Raw genomic sequence first — 12,732 nt, 5'->3', positions numbered from 1 at the left:
GCGACGTGGGTAACATGTCACTGGGTTGTAAAAAAAGGAAACTGTGCATGTTATGGGACAAGGTACAGGTGGTAATTTAAAATATCTATGAAAAATGACAGGCAAAAACTGTCAGGTCATCACACTCCCTCTCCATCTTGAGTCAACTTGAACTAGGTGGAGTGGGCGCATTCAAAGGTCTGGACCTAGTGAAGGTAAAAATAACACCGGCACAACTTCAGTCACATTTTATCCTGCACTGCCCAAGAAATCTGGTGAAGACTGGCAATAAGTTTGCAGAATGTCTGAATACTGAACTTAAACCAGTACACCTCAGTGTTTTTTATAAATAACCACTGCAGATGTAGCAAGAATAGATGTGACAGAAACATGGCAAAGTGGGAAAAACACACAAAAATATGCTCCAATCTTACTCTAGATTCTCACACATCCTGAACAACATTAGGTATTTGCCATCATTGTAGTTGAGACTTGTGGCTGCTGCTACAGTCACAAACACACTGGTATCAAGGAGAAACCTGGGTGACCCCTGTGTGTCAGTCAGACAATGACTGATAACTAGTCAGTCCATCGGCGAAGCAGGAAGGGCTGCTGAGTGAATGTTGTGTAGCAAAAGCAGTGTGCAGTCCTGGGTCAGCCAGCAGCATCTGAGCGTTAATAAGGGGGGTAATTGAATTAGAGGATCAGTGAAGGCCTGTAGTGTGGGCGCCACACAGCTCTAATTTCATTACAAGCGATGTAAACATGAGGTTGGCCCCCAGCGCAGGGGCCTCCCACATCAATACATGCACAAACACACGCACAAGCACACAACGATACAATGCAAACATATATTACAGTACCACTAATTTACACCTGTTTGTGTCACGTAACATCCTTTCCCACCATGCAGAGATTTCAGCCTGTGTTTTAGTAAGAGTTGTGAGGTTACACTAATGAAGTCATAAAGGTGAATCAGGGGAAAAACAGCATTATGTGGCAGAAGAAAAACAGGGACACAGCATCAGCTATTCAGGTATTCATTAAATCTGGTGCACCACAGTGGCTCAGTGGTTAGCACTGTCGTCTTGTAGCAGGAAGCAGATCGATTCTCAGCCCTGTCTGTGTCTTGTTTATGTTTTCTGACTATGAATAAATATGAATAATGATAAATCTGGCACTGACAGTTGTGTAGGAGAGAGTATATGAGACATTAAGTTGACACCAGGGACTATTTTTAGTTCTGTTTGTTCAAGAATATGATGCGTACCCACAATCTATGATATCCATACCATAAAGTGACAGTGACTTTTCAGTCTGCGTGATGCATATTTATGATCAGCACTCCAACGTGCCTTGGCCTGATGATTCACTTGACCATCAAATTGAGCACAGCCCAAGTAAGCCCGTAGGCTTGACTCTGAGCCTTCTTCCGGTGATGAATAGTTATGAGGGCAGAAGTTAACCGAGGAGAAACTGTTCACATCCCCTAATAAGTCTTGCCCCTTTGCCATCTCAGCTGCGACAATAAGGCACTCCCAGAGACAGATGGGTAACAGGTCACATCCTCAGCTTTTCGACATGCATGTGAGCCAATCAGAGCACAGGGAGAAAACCGACAGAAACAGAGACAGAAATAGTCTTTTGCAAGGCACTAAGAGACCCACACTGGCTAACTTTTTGCCAAAACATCACACATCCCATTAATTAATCGGGCAGTAAATCAGTAAATCTTCTTCACTTTAAGCAGCACATCTGTTCCCGCAACTCGCATCTATCAAATGCTCAATGCTGAGAAATGCTCAAACCTCCCTTCGACCGGTCTTTGACAGATGTGCCTGTTTTATTTTTTGACACCCTGAAGAGCCTGCCAATTTACCTCACAAGTTTACCCCTGCAGCAGAGCAGAAAAACATGGACGAGGGCAGACTTATCGGGTAGAGAAACATCCCACCTCCACGGCAATTCCTGTTTTTCATAAAGCAATACTACGCAACTTCTGAAAGACGTAATAACACTTCTGCCTCTTGCAGATGAAACGTTGAATTCCTCAGCAATAAAACCACCTTTGCGAAATCCATTACATTCAGGGGTTTTGCCAATGCTGCTGCATGAACAGACGATACAGAGTCATTTTACTCATGTAAGGACTGTTCTCTGTGTTTTCTCGTCCATACAGAGTTCCTACAGCTTAAGGAAAGTTAGATTTAACACTTTTTAAGACTTCTTTAACGCCACTTGGAATTAAGTGGAAGACCAGTACTACAACCCCCCTGTTTTTCAATGAAAAAGTATGATGATCCACTTAAATGTTGAAAAAAACATTACACTTTCTAGGCATCACAGAGACGATGGTCAAAGCTGGGAAACTGGGAAATTTGTTGGCGGGTTTTCTTGGCGATTTTGTGTTTCACACTTTGCATGTGGGATTCCATTGGCTTATTCCCATTATGCTGAGTTTGAAAAACTTTTGCAAAAAATACACCAAGCCTCTTATGCACTGCCTTCTACCAGGGAATTATTGATCAAAAAGCCAGTTTTCATTGAAATTGCATTTCCTCATGTCATCCAGAAAACAGTGACAGCAAGCTAGCAGACAGTTAGTCTCGCCACCAGACAATCAGAGATCTCCACCTTCTGTTAAGCAAAGCGTCTAAAGACTGACGTGTGAGTCTAGCAGACAGTCGATGAGCATCCTGCCCAGAAAGAAAATATGAGCGTTGCTGGTTCCACTATCCTGATTTACATGGTCTTAATGCAAAAGGCATTTGGTAAATTATTTAATTTCAATAGACGTCACCAATTATTTTGAGATTTTACAGTGCAACGTCCAAGAAAAACAAGAGAATCCTAATTTCCATGTCTTAACATTGCTTGGACTTCTGACAGATTGATTTAAGACATTAAAATACCAATTCATTATAAACTTTTGGATTAATGAAGTCAATTCCCTTTAAGGATTTTCAAGGGTTTGCGGGAATCCTGTTATATCTTTGACTTTTGGCCACAGTGGCTGCCGTTAACATGATCCTGCGGTCTTGCAAATCTTGCTGCCTTGCAAGGTGAGATGATTTGGGCAGACATGGAGGAGGAGAGTGAAGTCCAAATTACAGAATACAATACAGAAACTTTTGAAATTATTTTATTTAACCTTCCAGATTCAAAATAGCTTTACTGTTTTGATTCTTCCATTTTTAGCTCAATTGTGTTATGTAAGATTTTTTTTGTGTGTGAAAGTTTCAAATAAAGAAGAAAATAATAAAAAGGTGGTGAAGCATATTATGGTTATTTAAAACCATTTCTGAATTAAATACTCATAATAATTGCTGTATAGTGATAATACTGTTACTTACTGTGATATAAAACTATATATACTGTGACAGAAGATTGTACAAAGGTAGTTGATTGGTTGAAATTTTCTGAGACAGTATTTTCTGTTGGTTTTGGATGCACTGATTTGATCAGATCAGCACATGAGCAGGGTAATGCTTCAGATATGAAGCACTGTATGTTATTTGAATGTGACTAAATGGTAAGACTTTAATTATATTCCTGTGACTGCATTTTCCAAAACTGTTGATGCATAATTTATAGGCAGGAGAGTGACTGAAGACATAGAACTGCGTCTTTCTTCTGCCACTTCCCTTGATCTTGAAAACTCCTACAGTCACACACTAAAAAGTCCTATAACAGAGGAAAATGTTATGTAAATGTCAACTTGTGCAGAATAACAACTTTAACTCAGTATCTGTGAAATTCCCTCTTCAGCACAAATCTGCATGCCTAAAAGAGGACAAGCAACAAAGCCAAAACAAAAAAAGGGTACAAAATCTCTAGGGCAAAGAAAAAACGTCACTTTTATCGAGACTGCTCACAGGAAAACACCCACGCTGCTTAAGGCGGGAAGATGCAACGGCTGCAGACAGCTGTGTACATGAGGAAGATACCTACGCCAGAGTGTGTCTGCGGTTTGTTGATTGCATCTCCATCATAAGATAACAGAGCTGCAGGCTAATGGAGCTTGCTGAAGAAGTGCCTCATGCTCTGTCAGTTTTTCATTACCACTTCACTCAGTCTTACGTAGGACCACTCGCTATTGATAATTACTGATGCTACGCTGATCTTTCAGGATCCATAATCGGCTGTTTTTCCACTTCAGGGAACTAAAAACACCACCTCCAACCCACCCACCCACCCCTCACCGATCCCCCTGTTCCTCCCAATCCATTTCTCTGTTGACTGAGCGGTGCAAAACACCAGCTTAATGACATGATAGGATGCACGTCGATTTCAAAAGCACTTGTTTCCCAGCAACCACCACAGGTACAGCGGAAGACCTTTTGTGTGATCAGACCTTGTTCAAGGATGTCATAATCACTAGAAGATTTTGGACTGAATAAAGACAACAAGTTATACCATTAACTCCAGAATGCACATTAAACATCTTGTCTGTTAACTGTCAAAAGCATATGAAGGGTTTGACAGATTAACAATTGTATCCACATTTCATTCTTTTTTAAAAATCTGTTATTCAAATTTGATTGCTTTGAAAATGCCACTGCACATGACTGGAATGGCAGGCGATCCTTTAAGAAATGTTGACAAGCTAATTATCGAGTAGCCCTATCACAGGCAGGCGGAGAGGTTAAAAATAAAGTTCACACCACCCTCATTATGTAAACAATCACAGTCAGTGGTGCTAACCTCGCACCCCTATAGACTACAGCTGGCGGACTTTAATAAGAAGGCCACGCTGAGTGTGTGAGACGAGAAGGTTTGAGGGGTTGTGAAAGGCATGTGAGAATGTTGTGTGTTCCTGTGGATCTGTATCTAAACCAAAGGCAGGGAACATAAAAATAGAGACACGATACAGACAACACCTTTGTTACTGGCAGTAATGGTGACATGAGACGCCAACATGCATCTCTCCTCAGATCACTTGGAAATATCACTTATATTAACTGTTCATTAACACAGAAGAAAAAGCTGCTAATAACAAAGCTTCAGTTTATAGCTCAGCCAAAAGATGTCACCCATAACGTCACCCCCTGTGAAAACAACAGTCTGGTAAGTGCTGAGGAGACACAGGAGAGAAAGCCAGCAACCACACACACACACACACACACACACACACACGACTCATCCCCTCTGCGCAAGCACCACACTGAGGTCTAATCGATGCAGCTCATTCATATTGAACCACAGACGTCAGGGGAAGCCGGGGGAATTACAAGCAGCCTCCGCTGTGAGATCGCAGCCTAGAGGAAGCCTGAGGAAGATGAAGCCAGCTTCACTCCGGAAACCTGCCGTTTACTGTCCACGGCATTTTCAACAACATGGCTACTGGGTCTCCTCGCTCCACAGGCAGTGACACTGAACAGGAACAACAGGACTTCAACCATATATACACATGTATGTCATGTTTTGGGTATTTAAATGTTATCTCAGCTATGAGAAAATTAACCATCTAACCCAAGTAGATGGGTTCCTTCAGTGCTCAGTAGTAGCATCAACATACAACACAATGTGTTGACAGAGAGCAAATGGACTGGATGGGAAATGGACTTGCATTTGTACAGCGCTTCCAACCACTCAAAGTGCGTACACTACATGCCACCCATTTACACACACTTCCATACACTGGTGGCTGAGGCTAACATACAAGGTGCCACATTCTCATCATTCAAGCACACAGTATCTTGCCCAAGGATACTTCCACATGCAGACTCTCGTGCATGTCTGCATGTTACACCTGACATGCAGACTGGAGGAGCTGGGGATCGAAACTGCCAATCTTCCGATGAGTGTACAACCCATTCTACTTCAGCCACCCCAGGAAACCAGTATCATCCAAAATGAAAAGACCAATCTATCATTTGAAAATGTGTTAAAGATTGCATCCATATATTTTTGAAAAACAATTAAATCTCACTTCAGAACAACTAACGTACTATTTCTGATGAGCAGCAGGGCCAGATTTAACCACTAGGAGGGCAGACATGGTATTTAAACTTCAATTTCACTGAGGGCCCCTGGACAAATCAGGATGTCAAGATAACTGTAGGTCAAAATTTAATTTAATTTAACAACTTACTGATTAATGAAATTACCAAAAATTGCTACACAGTGAACCGGGGGGGCGTTGGGGCCAGTGGGGGTTGCCTGCTCTGTATTGATGGTAAGCCTTGATGAGCATCCATGTTGCCGAGATTTTAATGTATACATATAGTTCATATCACAGCCTCCCTCCCTCTAAAAAACAGTAAATATCTTTTATATCTTTTCTTATATATCTCTTATATATATTTTTTAATCATAAGCTAATAATTAATGAGGAAAATATGGATGATTTCATGTCTGCATTTTAGTAACTTAAAAAGTAAAGTACGCTAAGTCAGCCAACGGGCCAGTCTGCCAACAACTTCCCTCCTCCTCAAGCAGGGATGAGGTGAACACACACGCCTAACCTAAGAGGCATTGTTTCCTGACTTCTTCCTGACACAGTCAGTGGTCATTAAACACAGAGACAACTGCCACTTTCACCCCAATTAATCCCAATGGTGACTCTAAATGAGCGCAGGCAGAAGCGAGCACAGCTCATTTCAAAATTAAACCAACAACTGGAGGAGAAATAACTCGTGGTTCACAAGTTCACAATCTAAAGCAGAGAGAGGAACATGAAAGCTAGACAATCGCTGAAAGCAAATGCCTCCACAGCAGTCTTCAGCTGCCCCTAATGGACCATGCCAGCCCAGCATCAACAAGTCTTTATCTCCATTACACACAGAGAACTCACCAGTAACTTCTGCTTTTGCCTTTGGTGGCTCAGGGTCTCCGGGTTGAGTCTCAGAGCTCCGCTGTTGTCCTCTAGAAGACGAAAGCTGTCCAAACGCTGCACACCTGGGAGCTGGAGGGGCAAAACTTCATTTCTCAGCTGTGGGGAAAAAGAACATAAGAAAGCATTTCAGTCAAATTAATACAGTGATAATAATACTGTGCATTTTTTAGGGAACAAAACCATTTCCCAGTGGTTAGTCATCAATAGAATAACAATGGCAGTTTTACAGTTTGATGGAGCAGCTTTTGTCTGTCTTATTCCAAATAACCCTTCAACACTGCTGGTCCCACTGGTGATGAAATCTGCTGGCACTCCATCTCTAAGTGTAGGTGAGTGGCCGCTCAGAGCCAGCAGGTGGTCTGAGTGGAAAAACAGCTAACAGCAACACTCATGCAGTGCAAACAGCGTGCTCTCGCTCCATTCATCTCCACAGTTTCAGTCTGACAATAGAAGGTATGAAGTGTCTACTGACTACCTGCCCGCCTGCTGCTTTGTGCACACGTTGGATGCAGCGTTCCACTAAACTTGAAAATAAAGTCAGTGGTGTGCAATCTTTTTTTTTTTTTTAAAAATCACAGATGAAAATAGAAAAAATAATGTTTCCATAATGGATGAGCTGTTAAATTAAATTTTAAAAAGTCCCAATGGACTGTGCTTATTAATCTGTGCATGTCACATGACATGAACTGACTGGTGACTTGATGATATTATCCCAATCATCCAGATGCTTCACACAGCTCTGTTTACTCGCATCCCAAAATCTGCAGACAAACAAGCAACATGTTGACCAAGTGTATCAATGAAAAATAACACTTAAGCACTCATTCAACCAGATACTTACAAACCCACACAAGTATAAGATGCCAACAAGGTAAAATAACATCCTCTCTCCATGTTCAACCACTTAGCCAGCAATGCTGATAGCACTACCTAAACTGCTTGTTATTGCCAAGCTAGTGGAGCTGGCTGGAAATAATAATGCCCCCTATTAAATTATTCATGGCTCCAGTCAGGTGGAACCAGATGCTGCTTTTGTGTCATAGAGGGAGAGCTGTAACTCGACTCAAGCATGGAAGGCCATCGCTGCATGGAGGTAAAGGCTTCATGGAACAAGCGTAGATGCTGCTGGGCTACAAACGAAACACAGGATGTCATGACACTCGCTTGGCTGTTTCCATGTGACATTTTCCTGCAACTGCTCAGACAGAGGACGATGGTTCAGTAGGTTGGTCCAAATGGGGGCGAAGCCTGAGGTGCTGCTCGCAGTTCACCCGCCCTGTGCTGGTGTCGCTTTGTACCCCACCCTGACATTTGTGGCCGTGGCCAGGAGATGACCTTTTTTGTCCATGCCATGCTTTAGTGCTGAATACTAATGCTATGGTGCTCTGTGCCCGCCACTCATGGGAACAAGCAGTGCTATTTTTAGCTGCATGTCCCCAGCTGCACATCTCCAACCCGGGGCCAATGGGCAATTAGTGTTTGTTTCTAATGGCAGGAGGCAGTGCCGTAACCTCCGCAACGCAAACAGACATCTGCACTGTCTCCGTCCTGCCCCGTACCCCTGCTGGAGAGCACGACTCCTACAGCCATGTAGTCCCTCCGTCCACCTGAACCTCCATAGGTGCTGAGAAACTCCTCACTCCAACATTAGCTGCCATTCACTGTGGAAACCACTTGACTTATTTACCTACCCATGTAATAATTTGTGGTTTTGGCTGACAATGATGTCGTCCTGTGCCGGAGTTTAGTACAAGTAAGTACAAGTGACTCGTTTTAAGTACAAACACCTACTTGTTTGTCAAAGGGGCCATTAATTTTAATCATCCACAAACTGTTTTTCAGAATGCTGCCATGAGCTGCAACTAACAATTAATTTCATTCATATGTCAATTAATCCACCAATTAATTAAAAATGCCCACCACAGTTATTTGAAGTCTAAGGCTGGCCTTACACCAAACAACTTTTCTTTTCTTTTTTTTATTCTCCTTTTCTTTAGGCAAAGACTTTCCATCAGACAAACTGGAACTGAATAAATTTCATAGGATGTGGGAGAACTGGATTGAGTACATATCGCCAAGCAGATCGGACTTCAAGTGAGAGAATGGGTAAACTGAAAAATCCCTTGTGTCATTGTGATAGATTTCTGAAATGTTCCATAACTTGTTTGCATATGATGTGCATGAGGGGTCTGAAATGACTGATTGAAGAGGAGTAGACATGTAGGGATATGTAAGCGTAGGTAGATTATGTATATGAATAAATGAATACTAAATGTATGTATATATATGTATGTAAGTACTTAAAGTATGCAGAGGGACAAATAAGTTAGGATATGCCTAACTTAATAATAAATAGTCTGCAGGATAAAAGGGATTGACTTTTGAAGCACTTTCATTCTCTCAGAAAATTTTCTAATGTCGGGAATAAAATCCTGAGTTTACCTTAGTTGGTGCGCGCTCCTTTGATCTTGAATGTTTGGTGTAAGGTGATATAACTCAGCCCAAGCTGTCTAAAGACAATCTTTTTCTCATCTTGCCGTTCTGACAAATCAAGCATGTTTATTATTATCTTAAGTTTTTTGTCTTGGCTCATGGAAATAGTGAAATACAATGACATGAACACTGTCAACACCCAATAGCAGCAAACCAGGCAGACAGTAAACATGGAGGGGGGTTCTGGGGAGGTGCAAGAATGTCAACAAGTATTGGTTTTCTTGTACTGTTAAATAGTAGGAGAAACTGGTGGGGTTGTGGAAAGAACAAGGGTCTCCTCCTGCTTAAATGGTGAGCTAAGCAACTGTGGCTGGTAGTGAGCTAAGGCGACAAATTCCAAAATGAAAAGGCCGTAAGCAAACACAGTTTATATTTGTAAACCATATTGATGCCAAATTGATGAGAATGCTGTCGACATATGATGCCTTTTATCTTGTTTTTCTAGAGTTACGTGTTTTTACAGACACGTGAGGAATTGTTTATATGTCATATTTCCTAAAGGGAGTTTGGCGTAATATTTTCCACCAGGAGCAGGATGGTAAATAATCTCAAAAGGAATGTAGTTGCAGTCTCGCAAATAGTGACCTTGCAAGATCTCCAGTCTTTGCAACATCTTTTAGTGTGTGACTACTTGATGTGAAACAGTGTCAGACTGTATCAAAGTCTTTTCAAAGTTGTCTCATGTATGGTAGGCATTACGTGACTGAACACACTACTGAAAAGCCAGAGCTTCATAAAGTTCAATAATTTTTCTTAAAGATATTTTTTGGGCATTTTTAGCCTTTATTTGATAGGACAGACAAGTGTGAAGGGGGGAGAGAGAGAGGGAGTGACATGCAGCAAAGGACCACAGGCTGGAGTCGAACACGGGCCGCTGCGGCAACAGCCTTGTACATGGGGCGCCTGCTCTACCACTAAGCCACCAACACCCCCAATAATTTTTTCTTGATTCATTTCGCTCAAAGTTATTTATGACTAAAATGTTTGAGAAGTAACATTCACAAACATTTCATCACTGTGCAGCAGATTGGCTGGCTCAGACACGCACATAGGATCTGTTTGAATGACATTTCAGAGCAGTATGGGCTCATTATTTGTGATAATTGTCAGAGCCCAGGGTAAGCTTTCTGTTTGCATTTATACTAGGATGAGTATTCCATGCAGGCATTTCTAATTAAGCAGAATTAGACGCTGTTTGTTCCTCCAGCATACAGGCATTTCCACAAACCCATGTTGGGTTGTAGTCCTCGACTGTCAGCAACTCTAAAATAATGGAGTATATTATGATATATCTGGCTGAGCAGGTATAATGAGTTAGTTTGAGTCTGTATGTCATGACGGCCTCTTTAATTCATTTTAGTCAGGGCAAAGCTAATTCAATCCACCTTATTATAGCTTCTTCATGCAATTACCCTGTGCCCCTGTTCATTGATGGGCCAGCATGGAGGCTGTGGATTGGACAGCGGGCTTACCAAGCCTACAGAGACCTATAACATAGAACAATGTAGCATGTCCCATCATACAGTTAACAAAGATGAATCACTGCAAAAATAGAAATCATTGTGCTGCAGCACCCACTGTGCAGCCAGGCTCTTTTTTTCTAGTAATCTGCTGTGAAATTCCACTTGATCGGGACATTAGAATCAATTACATCCCCACATAAACACAAAGCATTAACTCTGGAGCACATTAGCATTCCATTAATCTTCCTCAACATTAAAAGTGGTGGAGACACAGCAAGTGTGCCTTGAACTGACAGGCACAGTGTGACTGTAGCACTGCCTGCCAATAACATGTTATCAAAGAGAGTGCAATTAACCTCCAACATGGTGGACAGAGTAGAGCATGTCTGTACGAAGGACATGAACATTGGACATGGTGTTACAGACATCAGATCATTCTGCTCTTGTTGCCTACTGTTGTCAACTGTAAAATGAATAAATCAGATGAGCCAGAGTTCACATCATTTTGTTGCCTTGTTGGGATCATATAATCTAGCAAGTTAAATGAACCTATGCAACATGAAACTGAACATGATGATGCTTTGTAAAGAAAATATCAGTATAGTTTGGATAAAGCAGACTCAGTAAGCAAAACCTGTAAGCAGAAAGGCAGAGACAGAGGTAGAGACCGAGATTGAACCTGTGGAGATAAGCTTTTTTATTACAAAGCAAATCCTGACAAATAATCAGCGCTGCCTGTGGATTTTGGCAAGATCCACATAATCATCCCCTAGCTCCCGCCCTCAGGCACTATCGTCCACCTTTCGGGATGGATCCAAACAGCCCTCCACCTCAGCTGACCACAAACACAGGCTAACTGACAGTGCATAGAGAGAGAATGTGTTTCATATTTCATTTCAAATATGTTTAATTTATCAATCCATCCATTATCTGTCACCACTTGTCTTATACAGGATTGTGGAGGGGCTGAAGCCGATTCCAGCTGACACTGGGTGTAGGCGGGGTACACACTGGACAGGTCGCCAGACTACCACAGGGCTGACACAAAGAGACAGACAATCACATAGAGACACATGCCATTCACGCTTATATTCACACCTACAGGCAATTTAAAGTCACCAATTAACCTGCATGTCTTTGGACTGTGGGAGGAAGCTGGACAACACAGAGAAAACCCACGCTGACACAGGAAGATCATGCAAACTCCACACAGTACTTTTTGTGAGGTGACAGTGCTAACCACTGCACCGTTGTGACACCTGTTTCAGAGATATATATATGTATATATATATATATCTATGTGTATATATATATATATATATATATATATATATATATATATATATGTACATGCTTGCTTTGGATTTTATAAGCAGGGTTCCCACAGTCATGAAACTCCTGGAAAAGTTAAGAAAGTAGGAAAACTGTTTTCCAGGCCAATTAACAAAAAGGTTTGGAAAAGTTTTGAATAAATATTCATTTGGCTATTGTTTAAAATGTTTTCAGAAAAATCTAATCTAGGCTGCACTGTGTGACCACTGAAACATCACTAGTGTCACGTGATACACACAGACTAAACTGGCATTGCAGTGTTGCCAAAGCCGCGCCCCCTTTTGAGGGACATAAATGTGCTACCCCTTAAGAGGAGAGACACTGGCAGTAAATGGTTAAATGATGATGCTGGTGACAGTTACTACTGATGGATAGCCAGCTGTTAGCACGGGAGGCTGCTGCAGTACAGTCATAGAGTTAAGCAGCGTTAGCCTGTCGTCTCCAACCAAATTTCAGCATATAGATCAAACAGTTGGTTGTTAGCAGATTGGTTAGTTACAGACAACACTTTGCCAAATGATATATGGTGATTCAATCAAATATGTATAGATGTCCAGATAATCACTATTCGTTCGGTGTGTTGGATCATGTTCCACTTGGACAGGGGAAGACTAAAGGGACATGACA

The 12,732-nt window shown here is 41.7% G+C and overlaps 1 protein-coding gene across 1 annotated transcript in view; it reads right to left on the bottom strand.

Annotated features, from left to right (window-relative positions):
• The window catches only part of rimbp2b (RIMS binding protein 2b), a 106,647-nt gene that overhangs the window by 80,703 nt on the left and 13,212 nt on the right, over positions 1-12,732 (bottom strand). The window contains exon 5 of the mRNA XM_050050090.1: positions 6,776-6,913. Within this exon, the coding sequence (XP_049906047.1) occupies positions 6,776-6,913 (138 nt within the window). The remainder of the gene's footprint in view (positions 1-6,775; positions 6,914-12,732) is intronic.

The sequence above is a fragment of the Epinephelus moara genome, chromosome 8 (genome assembly GCF_006386435.1).
Source record: "Epinephelus moara isolate mb chromosome 8, YSFRI_EMoa_1.0, whole genome shotgun sequence".
Classification (NCBI taxonomy): Eukaryota; Metazoa; Chordata; class Actinopteri; order Perciformes; family Serranidae; genus Epinephelus; species Epinephelus moara.
The sequence above is the reverse complement of the archived record's forward strand: the minus strand, read 5'-3'. Positions and strand labels throughout refer to the sequence as shown.